General features: G+C 35.3%; 3 protein-coding genes across 5 annotated transcripts; 2 read left to right on the plus strand and 1 right to left on the minus strand.

Moving 5' to 3' along the window:
• Positions 1-535: 535 nt before the first annotated feature.
• Positions 536-3,730, plus strand: LOC111800407 (Core-2/I-branching beta-1,6-N-acetylglucosaminyltransferase family protein). The gene is made up of 4 exons (XM_023684087.2): positions 536-1,266; positions 1,354-1,429; positions 1,530-1,645; positions 3,007-3,730. Exons 1-4 carry the CDS (start codon positions 546-548, stop codon positions 3,522-3,524), a joined length of 1,431 nt encoding a protein of 476 aa, XP_023539855.1. The 5' UTR covers positions 536-545; the 3' UTR covers positions 3,525-3,730.
• A 1,066-nt stretch (positions 3,731-4,796) lies between these two features.
• LOC111785514 (protein PAM71-homolog, chloroplastic) lies at positions 4,797-8,537 on the minus strand. The gene is made up of 10 exons (XM_023665907.2): positions 8,205-8,537; positions 7,790-7,949; positions 7,130-7,313; positions 6,711-6,758; positions 6,473-6,569; positions 6,036-6,199; positions 5,817-5,882; positions 5,425-5,475; positions 5,217-5,321; positions 4,797-5,130 (listed from the first exon to the last, which is right to left on the minus strand). Exons 1-10 carry the CDS (start codon positions 8,332-8,334, stop codon positions 5,065-5,067), a joined length of 1,071 nt encoding a protein of 356 aa, XP_023521675.1. The 5' UTR covers positions 8,335-8,537; the 3' UTR covers positions 4,797-5,064.
• A 5,718-nt stretch (positions 8,538-14,255) lies between these two features.
• Positions 14,256-19,082, plus strand: LOC111801215 (uncharacterized). Of its 3 annotated transcripts, none has more exons than XM_087126493.1 (3): positions 14,256-14,843; positions 14,943-17,857; positions 18,479-19,082. In XM_087126493.1, the coding sequence occupies exons 1-3, from the start codon at positions 14,833-14,835 to the stop codon at positions 18,856-18,858; spliced, it is 3,306 nt and encodes a 1,101-aa protein (XP_086982619.1). In that variant the 5' UTR covers positions 14,256-14,832; the 3' UTR covers positions 18,859-19,082. The 3 variants fall into 3 exon arrangements, with proteins under 3 accessions (XP_086982619.1, XP_086982618.1, XP_023541007.2); XM_087126492.1 differs by having other exon boundaries at positions 14,257-14,843; positions 14,943-17,881; XM_023685239.2 differs by having other exon boundaries at positions 14,257-14,843; positions 14,954-17,881.
• The last annotated feature ends 1,237 nt before the right edge of the window (positions 19,083-20,319 follow it).

Consider the following 20,319-nt stretch of genomic DNA (forward strand, 5'->3'; position numbering starts at 1 on the left):
AAATATATATATATATATATTTTTTTTAATGCATAACTTTTATTTTATAATATAATTTTTATTAAAAAAATAATAATATAATTTTTAAAGCATCAAATATTAATATTATAACATAATCTTTTTAAGTTAATTTACTTTTTTAACCTTCTCATATTTTAATTTCTTATTAATAAATCAAAATTAAATATTTATATTACTACATCCCATACAAATACAAATATTCTTAAATATTTTCGATTTAAATAATTTTTATTAAATAATGAACCCAATTAAAATATATATTTATTTATTTTTAAATATTAAATTAAAATTTTGACTTAATTTTAATATATATTTTTAAATTGTAATAATTATAGTATATATATATATATATATATATTAAGAAATCAATGAGGTGAGGCACTAAGAATTATTCAAATCAAATTATGTAGTGATCTATTTTTAAATATATATATTTTTTAAATTTTAAAAACCAAAACAAATTAATAATTTTTATTTATTTATTTATTTATTTTGTTGGGAAGGTGAATTGAGAGGAAGGAACAATGGCGGTCACTACATCACCATCAGCTTCACCAAGAAACAAATCAAAGCCAAAGAAACAAATCACCACCACCACCACCACCACCACTTCCACTTTTTCTCGCCCCAAAAAAATGCAGGCCCCGCCGGCGTCACCCGCCGCCGCCCCCTCTCCCGCTGCCGTCGCCCTCAAAGACTCCAAAACCACTCTCTCCATTATCCTCGCCACCGCCCTCTTCTCCCTCATTTTCTTTCTCTCCATCTCCTCCTCCTCCCGTCGCTCCCCGTTCTCCGCCTCTGCCGTCCTCCACCACCCCAAACCCGACCCATTTCTCTTCCCGACTCGTCAGACTCACCGGACCGTCTTCCGTAGCAGCAATGCTTCCTCCGATCCCACTCCTCCTTCTATTGCTTATCTCATTTCCGGATCCAATGGCGATTCCAATCGGATTCTTCGCCTCCTTTTCGCTGTTTATCACCCTAGAAACCACTATTTGCTTCATCTCGATCTCTCCGCTCCTCAATCGGAGCGCGACTCTCTTGCTGTCGCTGTCGAAGCGATTCCTATCTTCAGAGCTGCTCAGAATGTCGATGTAATCGGTAGAGCCGATTTCGTGTATCTCAAAGGCTCGTCGACAATTTCTTCGACGCTTCACGGTGCCTCGCTGCTCCTCCGGTTGTCGCCGAATTGGGATTGGTTTATTCGTCTCACTGCCGATGATTACCCACTTGTCACGCAAGATGGTATGTTTTCCGGAAATCTTCGTTTTAGATGGAAGTTTTCTTGATTCAGAATTTTGTTGATTGAGTGATCTTCTTTGTGTTCTTTAGATCTTCTTCACATTCTGTCATTTCTGCCAAAGGATATGAACTTCGTAACGCATTCGAGTTACATTGGGTGGAGAGAGTAAGATGATCACTCTTTCTCAGACTCCAAAACCATTTTACTTTCCAATTTCTTCGTTCTGAGCTGCCAATTCTTGTTGTTGTTCTTGTGTTGGTTAAAGGGCTAGGAAATTGAAGCCGATAATTGTTGATCCAGGGCTTTATCTTTCTGAGAAAACTGCCATGTTCTATGCCACCCAAAAGAGGGAATTGCCTAATGCCTTCCAGTTGTTTACAGGTAGGCCTTCTTCATTACTTGTCTTTTGAATGCTTGATCATCTGTGGAGCTTCAATAGCTCGTATGGATTATAGTTCTAACTTGGAATAGTGCAAATTTGGTTATAAAGTAAAGATATTGCAGTTTTAGTGGGAATTATGGGTCCATTCCAAGAAGATTGTAAACTCCATAGGTATTGTAAATTATAGGTTTTACTCTTTACAAACTCCTAATTTTCAAACACTAAACCTTCCAACCAAGAACTAGGTGCCATAGATTGCCTAAAATCACAGATCTTTGAGACAAAGACAAGTTCCATTAGTGTAAGAGTTGAACACTCCATAAGATAGGATGGTCAATTCTACTTGAATGTTCTTTGGAAATGGCATGCAACTCAAAGATACGAGCTGCAAAAATCTCGGTTAAGCTTGAAAGGAAAAGATCAAAGGCTAAGGCTAAATTTATTTAAGATAATCTAATATGTATAATTTTTGTTTGTTACATAATTCTCACCAAGCGGATAGTGTAACCGCCCAAGCCCACTGCTTGCAGATATTGTCTTCTTTGGGCTTTCCCTTTCGGGCTTCTCCTCAAGATTTTTAAAATGTCTCTGCTAGGGAGAGGTTTCCACACCCTTATAAAAAAGGTTTCGTTTTATCTCTGACTGATGTGGGATCTCACAAACCACTTTTTTTCAAGGCCCAGCGTTCTCGTTGACACTCGTTCCTCTCTCCAATCGATGTGAGATCTCACAGGTAGAATCCTTTGTAGATAACTTAAATACATGGCAAAATATTGTAAGTGGCAAAGTGGTCTTACTCCTATGATTGAGTCTTTCGTCTCTTCGTAAGGAGAGAACAAAAAAGATGAAATATGGATCGTACTTTGAAGCTATTGGCCAGCCATTCATATGAAAATGGTGGTGGCTATGATGAGAACTCGTATATGTAGTTTTAGTTCTGTTATTTAGCTTCTTCCTAGTTGCTAATGTCAATGGGGAGAGTATTTTTGTAATTCTCTGACTTAGAAATGGAAACTCCCTTGACTTGGAAATGGTCTCCTTTTATGATTTTTCCCCGACACGGAACCGAACTGGGCACCTCGTGATTTTTCAACCCCCACATTTGTTGTACTAAAACAGAACGGCCTCCTCGTGATGCTATTGCCATTGCCGTTTTGATAAAATGTTGTAATATCTCAGTTGGTATTATGTCTTTTCAATTTTATGCTATCTAATAGTAATTGCTAGCTTGGATATTGAATTCAACATAAATGTTGATATCTAGTTAAGCATGTTGGGTTTGAACTTCAATGTTTCCTGAAGAAGCTCTCTTATCATCTGGAACTGATAAGAGATCTTCTCCCACCATTCTCTTATGCAGGTTCGTCTCTTTCAATCGTGAGTCGACAGGTTGTCGAGTTCTGCGTTCTCGGAACAGATAATCTTCCCAGGACTCTTTTGATGTACTTCTCAAATACTCAATCTGGCCACATGAACTATTTTCCAACCGTCCTCTGTAATTCTCATCAGTTCAACAAGACAGTCCTTAACGACAACCTACTATACGCCATATTTGACAAGCCTCCCAAAGAACAGCCCCAGTTCCTTGGCCCCTCTGATTACGATCTCATGATCGAGAGTGGAGCAGCCTTTGCAACAAGATTTCAGTCGAACGATCCAGTACTCAACCGAATCGATACTGAGATCTTGAACCGTGGCCCCGGACAAATCGTGCCGGGTGGGTGGTGTTTGGGGGAGCCGGGAAATGATACATGTCTGGTATGGGGAGATGCAGATGTAGTTAGACCTGGTTCAGGAGCAAGAAGACTTGAAAAACGAATTGTTGGGTTGCTTTCAAATGGTACATTTAGAAGGAATAGGTGTGTAGTTGTTGAATGATTCTTAAGGACTGAATATCCCCAAAAGAGAGCAAAAGGGAGTGCCAATCCTCATCTCCATTCATTCTTTAGGGAGTTTTAGGTAATTTAGCTGTTACCATTAACCTTTCCGGAATTTAGATTTGTATCATTAAAAATGACGTCTTAGTTATATATAGCATAATGAAAATTATGCAGAGATCATGGCTGTCATAATTTTGCCATTAATGATTTTTTTTTTTTTTTTTTTTGTAATCCTTATGATCTATATTTGGATGGTGTGAAGGAAAGCAAATAAATTTGTAATTTGTAGTGATTAATCTATAATCTATAGAATAAAATATGGATTTTGTAAGCCTTTTGATTAATAAATGGTTAAAATAATTTGAAACAATGGAGGATAAGCTTCATTATCAAGAGAGAAACAGCCCACGATGGAGGATAAGCTTTCAAGGTCGGCCATTGAGACAATGGAGGATAAGCTTTCAAGGTCGGCCATTGAGACAATGGAGGATAAGCTTCATTATCAAGAGAGAAACAGCCCACGATGGAGGATAAGCTTTATCATCGAGAGGGAAACCGTCCAGATCACCAGCTAAAGCCCCTAAATGACCGCTCAGTGATAAAGGAGGTAGGGGTGTAGAGGTGGGCCAAGATCACCAGCTAAGGCCTCTAAATGACGATAATAGCTCACTTAAAAGAATGTGTAATAGCTCACTTAAAAGAATGTGTAATAGCTCACTGATCGAACGGTCTTGCACCGAAGATGAACGGGACTAAGCGAACTGCCAAGGTTGTGGGATGTAAAAATGCATCGATAGAAGAACGTTCCGGAGTCAATGTGAGACGTAGGAGTCCCTTCTTCGACTAACATCAATCTAGATCACTTGCCTTCCCATCAATCTAGATCAACATTTTTTTTTTTTTTTTTAAATATGTTTTCAAAATTTATGTATAAAAAAAAAGAACTATTAACTTTTTTTTTTATCATAGCCTTTGGTAAGAGCAATGGCAACTTAGCCATGGAGTCTGACGCCCCATCTCACGTAGAAGAGGGGAACTCATTCAATAGAATCAAATAACCTATATGGGTGGGAGGAAATTGAATCATTTTTACCAATAACGTCTTATACTGTGATCTATTTCCAAGAGTCTCGAGAGGCTTCGAGCGACACATCGTACTTGTCAAGGCACCCGACCACGGGCTCATGCATCCATGCAATCTTTTTGTGTATATACACAATAAAGAGAAATCAGAGAAATAGAAACCACAGAACAGCAGTGACTATCAATATAACAGAAAATGTAATTTTATTGGCAAAAATCTGAATTTCACTACGAACCATAAGGGGAAAAAATTTGTTCACGACAAGCACACGAAATAATAATTATGAAGCTTGAGAATAATGAAAAGGATTATATCATATACTTCAGAAAGAAAAGAAACAATAACCTACGTTAAGCCACTTTTCTTCCTCTTCTCACTGTGGCTACTAGCATTAGAGCCTTTGAATGCATCGACCTGGCCATAGGGCGTTGAAGAACTCGATGTCGTGCAATAGTCAGAAAACTCCGAAAAAGGTTGCTACTGCAAAAATCAAGAAGAGTACACCGCCCACGTAGCCGACCTGATTGAAGGTCGAGTGAGTTGTTGTTGCATCAATGATGAAGGAATCAAACGGCATATTATAAGTGAGAGGAGTTAGGCTCCTACCAGTTTTTCAGAAATGTAATTTGCAAGAAGTGCTCCTCCTAGAATGGCAATGGTGGTTGCAATTAGGTGTCCAGTGATAGCTCCCGTAGCCACGCCCCAAGGAGACTGTGGAGTGGAAATTGAAAGAAAAACGCAAGTTTGAAATGAAACGAGAGAGAACAAAATGAACTAAACTATATTGCAGGCTTCTAAATAAAGAAAATCGAACCTGTGCAGCTCCAAGAGCAATGGTTGCAAGCATTGAGCGATCACCCCATTCCTAACATTAACATAATGTTTCAAACTTCAAGTACTTGCATATGAATTCTTTATATATGTAAACACATACTCGGAAAAATCGTATAGGGCTTTAAATGCTCTACGGGACGGTCCCCAAGTTGATGAACTAAATATGATATTCATTCAGTCTAATTTACAAAATATGATGCAAAGGTGATAGAACGAAGGTGTATATATATGTTTACAATACCCTTTTTGATGATCTAAAACGACCAAACGAAATATCCTCCTATAATGAATTTTTACGCGTGGACTCGATCTAAAATATTATGCTTTTGTTCTACTTTTCTTCTGAAATAGTAATGATTAAAAGCTACTCACAGCAAAAAATATAAGGCTGAACGACTTCCAGATGATTTCAAGAGGATTGGAGAGCCGTTTCGAAACCTGAAAACAAATAAAAGATTTACCATATGGTAGAATCAGGAATTTTGGTCACAGGGTCAGACAAATATGAAATAGACTACCCAGAAGCAACAGTTTCCAAGCCTTATCAAAACAAAATTCAAAATCTAGAGGAAACTAATAATTGGGATCCACCTTTTCTTTAACAAGCTCCTCTGCTTCAACATATTCATCAAGTTCTGGAGGACTCTCGTTGTCCTGTTTAGGAACACTCGAGGGAAGTTCCCATGCATCTTTAATGGACTTGAGACCAAAGAACAATAGAAGAGTTACAGCCGCATATTCTCCAATTGGTAAAGCTACACAAATGACAGCGCGTAAATATAGTTAAGATTTTGGACCTAAAAGTATTCCTAGGAGAAGTATTATTTGTTACAATAGAAAATATCGAATATCGAATTGAATTTTTAATAGAACAAAATGCACTGGTTTCAACAACAAATGTCGATCGTCTCAGCAGAATCATATCTAGTACAATATAGCGGAAGACGGGCCAAAGTTATTGTCCTAGCAGAGAAAGAAGTAAGAAGGCAGTACGTTAAAAGAGAGTATTCTAGAGCAGTTGAGCTTACTTGTCTGGAACTGAGCAGGTACTGAGTGAAATATCCGTCCAATTATAACTGAGAGGACTGTCATAAGTGAAAGAGCTCCCATAGATCCTAACAGAACCTGCTCAACAATTCAATACCTGAATAGCACTTTCAATTCCTAACCCACAGAATCAAGCCATATGGAACAAAGGAAAGGAAAAACATGGTGCAAACAGCAGATGTATTTATGTAGACGGAGAGAGCGAGATAGAGGATATACCAGTCCTTTCTTATATTGCATGGCCAACAGTGCAGCAATGAAAAATGTCTGTCCAAAAGAGATAAGGTATAAGCTGACAATATCTTCAAAGTTCTAAGGGGATGTGACACTAAAGATGCTAGAAAGAAGAAGTAGAGCCATATAACAGTAAACATTTGGAAAATTTAGAATATTTTGGTTACTTCACTTAATTCTTTGAAATGTAATGTGGCTAAACAAGGTCGAGTATCAAACTTCCAGTCTCAGTGGATTGAACTCATATCTTAGTCTTTTAACTTTTTCTTTTGTTCATCTGTAATTTCTTCTATGGATTATGTGGTTATGCACAATCCTTCTAGAAATAGGCAAAAATTGAGAACCTTGATAAAATTGAAAAAAAATGGGGTTTGATACAGGCAAAAACAATGTAAAAAAATCACCTTGTCCCCAATTTCAGAGACAAATATTAAGGAGAAAGCAGCAGTGAACCCTGACTTCGCGACTGCTGCCAAGATCGACGATGGTCCTCCTTTCACAAATGCAATCAGTGAGAATACTAAACTGCACCCAATAAGTACTAGCGCAATAGAAAGAGGATAAGGCAATCCATTTGGAGACTTCTCACTGCCAAAACAATATAAGATATATAAATGAGTGAAGAAGAAGAAGAAGTGATGTAGGTTCATATGAGAGAAAAATGTGTCCCGGATTCACTAAATTATCAAGAAAGGTGAGAGAATCATTTTTACACAACAAATAAGGTCGTCATTTAATCGATTAGCTCAAAAAATTATTCAGTCAGGTTGCTACAATTTGATTGCCTCTTAATAATACAACACATTATCACAGCCCTTCAGATATCGAATGGATTAGAGAAACCCCAACAACAACCAGATTAGCAGAATTTTGATTTCAAATGATAATAATAACAATAATAAATCCTTCAACGAAACCTTCGATTTTATAACCATTGCTCCGGAGGATCAATTGGAATTCTAAAATAAATGCATATGGTACATAATCCAAGCCATAGTCACAGAAATCAAAATTTTAATGTATCAGCAACTCAGAAAAATCAAAACAAAAATGACGTAACTCACGTTTTAGATGAACTATCACCAGGTGCACTGCTGGAAATAACATGCTGGCCCTCCTTTTCCTCCTCGTGCTTGTATCCATCGGATCCGATACTTACATTCGACGAATGCGCTCTGATTTTACCATACTTCGTGTTCAATCTCGTTACTCTTCTACATTTCACTGTCAACAACACACTCACTACTCGCTCAATATGTTCACAGAATGCACGGAAAACGCATAGCATTCGACAAAATTAAGACAGTCAACACGAGAATCGTCCGTAAATTACTCAAAGAAACTCTCAAACAATCAGTTTCACCAAACAATGAGTAACTAATCTACTTATAATGCAAAAACTGAGCGTTCAGAAATTTGCAGAATCAAAACCAAAACTGAAAATTATAAAGAAAGAGAGGTAATTGAAGAGAAAATTACGCGATTTCGATACGGTCTTTGCAAATACACTGCCAGAAGCAGAACAACTCGGCAAAGAATCGAGCAAAGGCGAGAAGGGAAGCTTCTTCCCTGTTGAAACGAAAGGCGACCGAACCACCAATCCTTCCATTTCTCCTTCCTTTTCGTTCCTATGACCTCATATCTACCTACTACAAAACCATAATTATCGCCGGCCGCCGGCGGTTCAACCGTAAAGTTGCTCGGAAGTGAAGTTGAATCTCCGCCAGCAAATCCGTATCTGAGTTCCGAAGATTGCCACGTCGCAGTTGCAGAGATAAAATGGAAAGCTTGTCTCGAATTTGTAAAACTTGGTGTTGAAAAAATATGAATCCTGCGGCGTCGTTTTGAACCAGTGCCTGGCCCATATTAATGACAAACGCATTGGGCCGGGAACAGAATATTATATTATTGGGCCTGGGCTGTACATAGAATCCAATGGCTGTTTTAGAACTAAAGGCCTGGCCCATATTAATCACATTCATTGGGCTATGGGCCCACAATGTATGATTGTTGGGCCCGATCTGTACAGAGGGCCCAATGACTGAATTTCTTATAGGCCTGCGAGGCATATGGAAGTTTGGACTATGAACATTAATTTTCAACATAGACAACGTTAAACAAAGGTACTCAACCCACGTTGTCTTCCGACAACCGTGTTTCATTCTCCTTCCAACCAAGGTAGGATATTACAATCCACCCCGTTTCAGGGTCCAGCGTCCTCGTTGGCACTCGTTCCATCCTATAATCGATATGGAACCACCACCAAATCCATCCCCTTCAGGGTCCAGTGTCTTTACTTGCACACCGCCTCATGTCTACCCCCTTCGAAAAACAGTCTCCTCGCTGGCATATAGTCCTGTGTCTGGCTCTAATACCATTTGTAATGATCCAGGCCCACCGCTAGCAGATATTGCCCTCTTTGGAGTTTCATTTTCAATCTCCCCTCGCGTCTATTAGGGAAATGTTTCCACACCCTTATAAAGGGTGTTTCGTTCTCCTCCCATCGTTTAAAAAGACACAACCATTAAATTTTCAATGAAAAACAATAAAATATTATTAATACTCTCCATATTTAATTGTACTCGTGAGAGAGTTTTAAACGAAAACCCGAAAATGTACTTCAAATTGGAGTGTTAATCCTTGATTTGTTTTTAGAATATTATTTTAAAAAAATTAAAAATTTAAAGGTATTTATTGAAATAATTAGATAAATTATTTTCATTAATTTTATCACAGTCATTAAAATTAAATTAGAAACCATTTTAATTTTAAAAATCCTCTCACCAAACCTTAATTTCTCCAAAAACATGTAGTTAATAGTAACTAATCAGTTTATCCATCAAATCTGATTAAATTAATTTAATACATACAAATTTAAAAATAATTAAAAAAAAAACAACAAATTAATTAAATCTTGAAAGGAGGAGACCAATAATTTATTTACCATTTTTCGCTTTATTTTTATTTTAAAATATTTTATATTTCAAGTTATATAACGGTTCACATTTTTATAAATGATTATATAAAATAAAATAATGGGTAAAAACATATATTTCCATAACTATTTTTTATTTAAAAAAATAAATAAAATAAATAAAATAAAATAAAAAAATAAAAAACTCTATTTTATTATATATTTTTTTTATAAAAAAAATAAATAATTTCTAAAAATAGCTGCCAAAATAACACAATGATGGAAATGATTCCATATTTCTTCGAACGAAAGGCTAAATAATTGGATTAAGACTTCCATTTATAGAGAAAAGTTGTCAAAATCATTATTGTATTTTAATATGTTTTTTTTTTTTAAATAAAAAATAAAAAATTATTCGACCTCGATATTTAATTAAATCTCTACGTTGAAATTAACGTATGTTTTAGATAAAATCTTACTCAAGTTATATGTTATCAAAGTCGTTGTTACATAAAGTACACTTTGTTGGTATATGCAGTAACAATTACTTATTTTAAACAGGTCTTTACTCGAGCATTCCATGATATAAGATAATTATTACTTTTCTAAAAAGGCTCGTTATAATATTTTTAGGTACAAAATTAAAGAGAAAATTTAAAAAAATGATTTTCTTTTTTAATCCAAATCTTATCTAAACTAGATTTAAACCATTATTAATCAATTAAAAAAATAATACAAACAGAAATTGTCACATCATATTTTCATTTAGTTTATTTAAAAAAAAAAAAAAGTTATTTAAATTATTTAATTTCTACGCACGTGGATGAACAAAAGAGGACGGTGGATGTTTAACCAATCACTTAATTCTTTTTGTTAACAAAAAAGTCCAAAACTTTGGTCGAAATTAGAGAATGACCCCACAAGCCCCTATTGGCAAAAAGTTAATTTTCTCTCTCTCTCTCTTAATATCTTAAATACCCATTTTGCCCCTCGTAATTGATTTTTTGAACGATGTTCGTCATTTTAACAAATTTGTATTATACAACTAGAGATTTAATGGTCGTTTTTGAAATACGATTTTGAATGATTAATGTAAATAAGAAATTCTCGAATTTTGTTGCGTATCATAGTTTCATCACGAGAGATGAAAATATTGTTGCTCGCTCGATCCCGAAGTTATTACCGTTAGAAAAAGGCTAAAAGGAAATTTTGATTGAAGCTTATTTTCCGTTCAATGTTTAGATTATCTCGACTGAATTGTTTTTCTTGTCTTCCAATATTCCTAACCCTAAACCCTAAAACCCGAAACCCTAAATCCTAAAAAACAAAATCCCGAAATCCCGAAACCCTAAACCCTAAACCTTAAAACTCGAAAGCCCGAAGCCCTAAACCCGAAACCCTAAACCCTAAAACCCGAAATCCCGATACCCTAAACCCTAAAGCTCGAAACTCTAAACCCTAAACCCTAAAACTCGAAACCCTAAAGCTCGAAACCCTAAACCCTAAAACCCGAAACCCTAAACCCTAAAGCTCGTAATTCTAAACCCTAAACTATATCCGAATAAGAGTGATCCTGAGAATAAGATGATTAAGAAAAGCTTAATACTGTCATTACCTGTACCGATAAAATGCACATTTTTTTCAATGGCTCAATCATAGGACCTCAAAGTCAAGCCTGTTGTAATTAGAGTAACTCTACACGGGATAACCTCCTAAGAATTTTTCTAAAATGCATGTGAGTGAAAACAAAACATACTGAAACGATTCATGACACATGGAATGTCGGAGAATCTCAAGGCCATTAAGTGCTGAATTCAGATCCTTAACGTGACCATAATCTACACTTTTTATTATATACTTTTAGTCCTCTAATTTGAGTTTAATTGCATTTAGGTCCTTAAGGGACTAATTAAATATTTTTGTTTTAAAAATTAATTTATTACTACTTTGACAATAGAAGAGATAAATTGTTATTTTTAATATTTTTTTTTAAAGACAAATAAAAAAACAAAAACAGCTAAGGTATACATATAAATTATTACCATTTTTTTAATTAAAAATAATAATAATAACTTACATCAACTTGATTATTCACATGGTTAAAATAATTTTGAATTTGAATACAACTTGGCCTTTTGTCTTTTTTTTTTCTTTGAAAATGTATATTATTTCATCATTAATTTATAAATAATAATTATTCTCGGTAATAATAAATTTATTATACGAATAGTTATTCAACCGTGTAAAGATTATTTTTTTAATTTTAACGGTTACAGATTAACTTGAATTGAGTTGATAAAAATCTTTTAAACTGATCAGAAATTTCAAATTAGCTGAGTTGGTGACAAGACAGCTGAATAAAATTTATAACTCAACCCAACCTAGACCTCTGTTATCGAATTGAGTTAAATAAAGATGTCGGGTTGTTTTTTAATATTATTTTTAAAAACTATTTATTCACAATATATACAAAAATAACAGAAATCTCGTAAAATTCAAATATTAAACATTTAAAAATTAGGATGAATATATATATATATATATATATATATATATATATATATATATATATATATATATATATATATATATATATATATATATATGACAAACTGAATTAAATTTTTATAATTATAATATTGGATTTAATGTATTTTATTAATGAACCAGCAATTATTGAGGAACAAATTTCATGTGAAATTACCAAAAAAACAGTTATTTATTTATTTTGAAAAATTATGGGGAATTAATTTCTTTTTTTAAATTGCATGATTTGTGCAATTGAGAAATGCAACTATGACAAGAATCCCATTATGTGGGGCCCACTTTCCAATCTTAACAGAATTATTTATTTATTTTTATATTTTTTTAATTCATGATTTATTTATAATAAGATTTATCATTAAAAAAAAAGAAAATTATTTATTGAGTAATAAACGTGTATTTAATGCTTTTAAATTTCTCTATAAACAATTTGTGTAATAAATAATTATTTTATTTCGAACATAGTTATAGACATCGAGCATACGTGTTTGCTCGTTATGTTTTTTTAAAGTGATTTTCGAATTCTATGATTAAAAAGTACAAAAATACATAATTTATTAAAAAAATTTATAAATATGGCTCGAGTTTGAAGAAATTCCTAAAACGCTCGGGTTAAGAAGATCGGACTTATATTTCAGAAAATCCCTAAAAAAACTCAGATTAAGAATTGGTTGAGGTTTCGGGATGTCTTTAAAAATGGCACGGATTTCAGGAAACCCCTAAAAAGCCTAGGGTAAGAACTAAAAGTACGACACGTACTATACTGGAACGGTGAGATGAAGCATAGGTTGTTAGTCCTCGAGGTTTCTTGTTACGAAATTGTTCTTTTACCTCGAGAAGGTCCATTGTGGAGGGTCTGTCGCTGTTAACGAAAAAAGAGTGGAACTTGAAAAGAGGACGAGAGAGACGGGAGAGACGGGAGAGAGAAACTCGAACAAGTAAAGAAAAAATAAAATATTTTCACTTTGTTCTTTAGTAGTGGAGAAAAGCCAAACCCTAGAAGCTCTCCCACTTTCCCTTTCTTTTTTTTTTTTCTTTTTTTTTTTTTTTAATTTTAATTTTCGTATTTATTTTTTTAATTAATTCTCTCGATAATTTCAAGTGGACCCCACCGACCGGCCTTTTCAAGATCTGATGAGTAGGCAACCAGCCTCCAAAATCCGCCATTATGGACCGTCCGATTTCGACACACAAACGCCTAGTGGCGATCTAGACGGTGATTACTTAAGAGTCGGCCACTTTTATTCGGCCCATCATCCATTGAACTTAATGGGCCCATAGCCTTTCCAGGGCCCACATCCAGGCCCATAACCCTTCGTGACAAATAATTAGCATAGATATACGGAGAGTCGTCGATTTAAAAAACGGACGGTTGAAAAATTTCCGACGTGGATTTAAATGGAGTTTTCAATTACTAAAGGAAAGGTTGACACGTGTGACAATAAACGACGACGTTGAAGCCACTGGTCATCCATGACGTCATCCGGATACAGAAAATCAACCTAATTTTCAGTGAAGCATGATCGATTATTATTCCATCTAAAAAATAAATTTAAAAAATAATAATAAATCTTTTCATTTTCAGTCTAATTTTTAAGCATATTATAATTTTTTATAGCTTTTTTTAAAATTAAAATAAAAAAAAACATTATTATTAAATTTAAACCTAAAATTATTTGGATAATAAAACTTTAATATTCATTTCATTTTCATCATTAAATATCTATATCTTATCTAATATCTATTTATTAGATAAATTAATAAAATATTTATCTATATTATATCGGGTTCTAATTGAAGCACAGTTTACTGTGTCTGGATTAATTTAAATATTATAATAATACGTCTTGACTATTATATATTATTTTAATAACTTAATATTAAATATATAATATTATAAAAGTTTTAATGGTAATTAACATATTTTATTTTTTTTTTACCAAAAATGGTTAAAAAAATTCCAATATTACAAAAATAAATTACATATTTTTTTAACCTAATAGAAAGGGACAAATATATATATATATATATTAAAAGAAAAACAAAGAAGAAGCTTTCTTCTTCTTCTTCAATGGCTTCATTTATTAAACGGAATATGATATGAGGACTCCATTAACGACCAAGCTCTGAGGATCAGCTTGGCGAAGAGAAGATATATATATATATATATAAATAAATAAATAAATTGTAGAAAGAAGGAAAAAAGGAGAGTATTGGAGAGGAAAAGGTTCGAAGTTTCTGTTCTTTCAAGTTGTGTATGAACTCACAGTTCTCTCGTCTTTCCAACCACTTAAAATCAGCTTCCCATTCTTTGTCGGCCATTTTAGCTTCACGGAATGATCTCTGGTTTCTCTTCTTCCTTTAAATAATCCATTTTCCTTTTTTGGGTTTGGTTTAATCGCTAATTTGGGGGTTTGTTATCAATGTGTTCTTGAATGTAATATCGCCAAGTGTTCGATTTCCGCCGCAAAGTGATAGAGATTGTGATGATTTTGTTGTTGTTCTTCTTCTTTCTGCCGAATTATTGACTGCAAATGCTCTGAAATTCATCTTCGATCTGCCCCTTTTTCTTGTTCCATTTCGTTTTCTTCGATTTATGAGCTTCATGGTTTTGAGCTTCTCGTTGGAAGAAGACATGGCGGAATAGTTATGGCTATCAGGTTTGTAGCTTCTTTTGAATCTTGGTTTACTCATATTATTGATTGATTTTTTGTTTGCATTCTCTGAGATTTAAGATTTCGTTTATAATTTGGTGGTAGTTTTTGTGTAGGCAAGATGTTTGATAAAATGTCTGCAAATGTAAAGCCAAGGGGAGGCTTCTTAGTCAATTTTGTTGGATTTTGGTTCACTACCAATCTTTTGTTCTGTACTTCACAAGGGTTAAACTTAGAGGGGCTGTCCCTTTTAGAGCTGAAAAGGACACTTACGGATGAGTTTGGTAGTTTAAAGAACTGGAACCCTGCGGACCGGACACCGTGCGGTTGGATCGGTGTGCAATGCACTTCTGGTGAAGCTCCGGTTGTATGGTCGCTCGACTTGAAGTCGAAGAAGCTCTCTGGATCCGTGAACCCCGTTATCGGTAACTTGATTCATTTAACTTATCTTGATCTATCTTTCAATGAGTTCACTGGGAACATTCCCAAAGAAATTGGAAACTGTTCATATCTTGAATATCTTTTTCTTAACAACAACATGTTTGAGGGGAGAATCCCAGCTGAGTTAGGGAATCTATCTGTCTTGAGGAGTTTGAATATCTGTAACAATGTACTAAGTGGTTCAATCCCGGAGGAGATCGGGAAGTTATCGTCGTTAGTCGAGTTTGTGGCGTATACGAACCAGCTAACTGGATCGTTGCCTCGTTCTATTGGGAATCTTACGAAACTTAAGAGGTTTAGAGCTGGACAGAATGGTATCTCTGGAAGTATACCTTCTGAGATAAGTGGATGCCGAAGTCTTAATGTGCTTGGTCTTGCTCAAAACGAGATAGGAGGGGAGCTACCGAGGGAGCTCGGGATGCTTCGTAACTTAACCGAGATGGTTCTATGGGGTAACCAGTTTTCTGGTAGCATTCCGGAGGAGCTTGGGAAGTGTAGGAGTCTCGAGGTCGTGGCGTTGTATGCTAATAATCTGGTTGGCTCCATACCAAAGGCATTGGGGAATCTCAGCTCTCTTAAGAGGCTGTATCTCTACAGAAATGGCCTTAATGGGACGATTCCAAAGGAAATTGGTAATCTTTCTTTGGTGGAAGAGATTGATTTCTCAGAGAACTCCTTAACTGGTGGCATTCCCTTTGAGTTAAGTAAGATCAAGGGCCTGCGCTTGCTGTTCCTCTTCAAGAATCTGCTGACTGGTGTAATACCTGATGAGCTTAGTACGTTGAAGAACTTGACACGGCTCGACCTATCGATAAACGATCTTAGAGGACGTATACCGTTTGGTTTTCAATATTTGACTAAGATGGTACAACTGCAGCTGTTTGATAACTCCCTCAGTGGTAGCATTCCTTCACAGCTCGGACGTTACAGCCGACTTTGGGTGGTCGATTTTTCAGTAAACAACCTAACAGGGACGATACCGTCTTACCTTTGTCGACATTCGAACCTGAGTATATTGAACTTGGAGTCCAACAAGCTATATGGAAACATCTCTTCTGGGATTCTGAATTGCAGATCTCTAGTGCAGCTTCGTGTCGGTGGGAACATGCTTACCGGGGCGTTTCCATCCGAGCTTTGCAGCTTGGAGAACCTTTCAGCTATTGAACTTGGCGAAAATAGATTCCATGGTCGGATTCCTTTGGATATTGGAAGATGTAAGAAGTTGCAAAGGCTTGAAATTGCAAACAATTTGTTCACATCTAAGCTGCCAAAGGAAATTGGAAAGCTCACTCAATTGGTGACTTTGAATGTTTCATCAAATCGACTTGATGGCGAGTTACCGGTTGAATTGTTCAAGTGCAAGATGCTTCAACGAGTCGATCTGAGCCACAACGCGTTTACGGGGTCGTTACCGAATGAGATCGGATCACTTACTCAGCTGGAGCTACTGATCCTGTCGGGAAACAAGTTGTCAGGGAACATACCTGCAGGAGTTGGAAAGATGTCCCGAATGACAGAGTTGAAGATTGGTGGAAACATGTTTTTTGGTGAAATTCCAAAGGAGTTGGGGTCACTTTTAGGCTTGCAAATTGCAATGGATCTTAGTTATAATAAGCTATCAGGGAGAATACCACCAGAACTGGGAAGACTATATCTTCTAGAAATTCTGCTGCTGAATAACAATGATTTGAGTGGACAAATTCCTAGAGAGTTCGAGAACCTATCTAGTTTATCGGTCTGCAACTTCTCATACAACGACCTTACGGGGCCGATACCGTTGACACCGTTGTTTCAGAACATGGACGTCGATAGCTTTCGAGGTAACGACGGACTTTGCGGCGGAGCTCTTGGTGATTGCAATGGGGATTCTTATTTTGAGAGTGAAAATACATCAAGAGGTAAAATCATCACAGGAATTGCTTGTGCTGTTGGTGGGGTTTCTCTCATTTTAATTATGATTATTTTGCATCAAATGAGATGTCGAGATGAGGCCGAGATACCGTGCTCGGACTCGGACTTGGACTCGGGTTTTTACTTACCTCCCAAGGAGGGATTTAGCTTCCATGATCTGGTTGAAGTCACAAATAACTTCCATGACAGTTATATTATTGGAAAGGGTGCTTGTGGGACAGTTTATAAAGCCACGGTTCATACTGGACAGATCATTGCTGTTAAGAAGCTGGCATCAAATAGGGAAGGGAGCGACGTCGAAAACAGTTTCCAGGCCGAAATTTTGACGCTCGGAACGATAAGGCATCGAAATATTGTTAAGCTGTATGGATACTGCTACCACCAGGGTTTCAATCTGCTTCTTTATGAATACATGGCAAAGGGTAGTTTAGGTGAAGTAATTCACGGGTCGTCTTGTTGCTTGGATTGGCCAACTCGGTTCACGATTGCGATCGGAGCTGCAGAAGGTCTTGCGTACTTGCATCATGACTGCAAACCAATGATAGTTCACCGTGATATCAAGTCGAATAATATTCTCCTCGACGATCACTTTGAAGCTCATGTTGGTGATTTCGGTCTTGCGAAAGTTATCGACATGCCTCATTCTAAATCAATGTCAGTCGTTGCAGGCTCGTATGGATACATCGCTCCTGGTAAGCTCTTTGTTCTGACTTGAGTATCTTAATGTTTCTATTTGTGAGATCGGAACGAAGCATTCTTTATAAGGGTGTGGAAACCTCTCCCTAGCAGACGCGTATTAAAAACTTTGAAGGGAAACCCGAAAGGGAAAGCCCAAAGAGGACAATATTTACTATAAGGGTATGGAAACCTCTCCCTAGCAGACACGTTTTAAAGACCTTGAGAGGTAACCCGAAAGGGAAAGCCCAAAGAGGACAATATCTGCTATAATAGTGTGTAAATCTCTCCCTAGTAGACGCGTTTTAAAAACCTTGAGGGGAAGCTCGAAAGGGAAAGCCCAAAGAGGACAATATCTGCTATAAGGGTGTGGAAATCTCTTCCTAGCAGACGTGTTTTAAAAACCTTGAAGGGAAGCCCGATAGGGAAAGCCTAAAAAAGACAATAGCTACTGTAGGGGTGTGAAAACCTCTCCCTAACAGCCACGTTTTGAAAACCTTGAGGGAAATAGGACAATATCTACCAGCCGTGGGGCTTAGATTGCTACACTATTAGCTATCAATAAAGTTCATACATAAATCTTGAACCGTACCTATCCTCGTTTTTGGATGCAGAATATGCATACACTATGAAGGTTACCGAAAAATGCGACATTTATAGTTTTGGCGTCGTTCTACTCGAGTTGTTAACGGGAAAAACTCCCGTTCAACCATTAGATCAGGGAGGTGATCTTGTAACATGGGTAAAAAATTTTATCCGTAACCATTCATTCACATCGAGAATATTTGATTCTCGGTTGAACCTTCAAGACCGAAGTATCGTCGAACACATGATGACCGTACTTAAAATCGCTCTTATGTGCACGAGTATGTCTCCTTTTGACCGACCATCGATGCGGGACGTTGTATCGATGCTTATAGAGTCTAACGAGCAAGAAGTGAATTTCGTTCCATCTCCGAATTCCGATATTCCCCTCAAAGATAACACAGTATGACAGTATATCCATTCTTGGAAGCTCCATCAGATGGCTAAAGATTGCTAGTTGCTGATTGTTCCTCCTGATTTTATTTTTAACAGGAAATTGATTGGTTTCATTTCATAGTAATTCTGTATTTTTGTTAAAGAAACTATTACAATTTTTCATGTATAGTTGGTAATACCATTGTTTTGTATGTAAAACATCAGTCTTAGCAATAAAAGTCTAAGCTTTTCCCGTTCCGTCGCTCGTCTTTCAGGTCAATAATTCGATCTTTCAATATTTGACAATGCAAAACGGTTCGATATCTTACATGGGTGGCCCTTAACATTTGAGCTCGGTCTTTCAAAGATCTCTAAGTTTATAACTCATCTCTTTTGATTATAAGATCGATGTTTTAGATACAAGAACGATCAAATTATTCGTATGAAAACGAGCTCATTCAATGTCTCAATTTTACTCTAGTTGAGTTTTAGCTCAATCATTTTAATGGAGATTTTGATAATTATAAAATATATATATATATATATATATATATATATATATATATATATATATATATATATATATATATATATATATATAATTTTAATAATCTTCTGACCAAAATTGACATTGAATTTGTGGTAAAGGAAATTGGTATCAAATAAGTTTATTATTTTATATATATATATAAAAATAAATTGTTTTTTCAATTATTTTTGGTAATATTGGAAACCACTTGAGAGGTGAATGTGGGCTTTACTTTTGGGATGATTGGATGTAATTCCAATTGAAATAAAGGCATATGACCTAAGATATTCCTTTAAGGCTCCTCTCATGATTTGAATAAATCCCACTCAAATACAATTGCCCCCCACACAAGAAACCATCATAAGGATTTTTTTTTTCTTTTTCAAATTGACTTGAATTATATATATATATATATATATATTTATTTTATTTTTTTTTGAAAAGTTCAAAAATATCATACATATCTTAACATAGAATATCTGAAAATTTCTTGAAAATCTCTTTATAGTAGATACGTTTTAAAACTGTGAGACTAACGATAATATATAACGAACTAAAATGGAGAATATCTACTAGTAGTGGACTTGAGTTGTTACAATATCACTAATAAATAAATTTTCTCGTGCTAGGCAAATTTGTAAATATAGCAACTAATTTTAGCGACCATTATACTTTCTTTTTTTTCTTTCTTATTTTCATTTGTATTTGGTTTATTCATTTTGAATAATTGAATTTTTTTTTTTAGGGCGTAACTTATTGCATCTCGCAAATTAGCTTTACAATTTTTTTTAACTAAGATTTTTTTTTTATTTATTATTATCAAAATGGACTCAAATAATTTTAACAAGATTGTATAGCAAATGTTTGATAAAGTGTTGGCAATAATATTAGTGAGGTAGAAATCTAATCACACTAAGATAATATATTTAAAAAAAAAATGGTGGGATTTTATGGGTTCGGTCATCT

The sequence above is a fragment of the Cucurbita pepo genome, chromosome 8 (genome assembly GCF_057944985.1).
Source record: "Cucurbita pepo subsp. pepo isolate OVF chromosome 8, ASM5794498v1, whole genome shotgun sequence".
Lineage (NCBI taxonomy): Eukaryota > Viridiplantae > Streptophyta > Magnoliopsida > Cucurbitales > Cucurbitaceae > Cucurbita > Cucurbita pepo.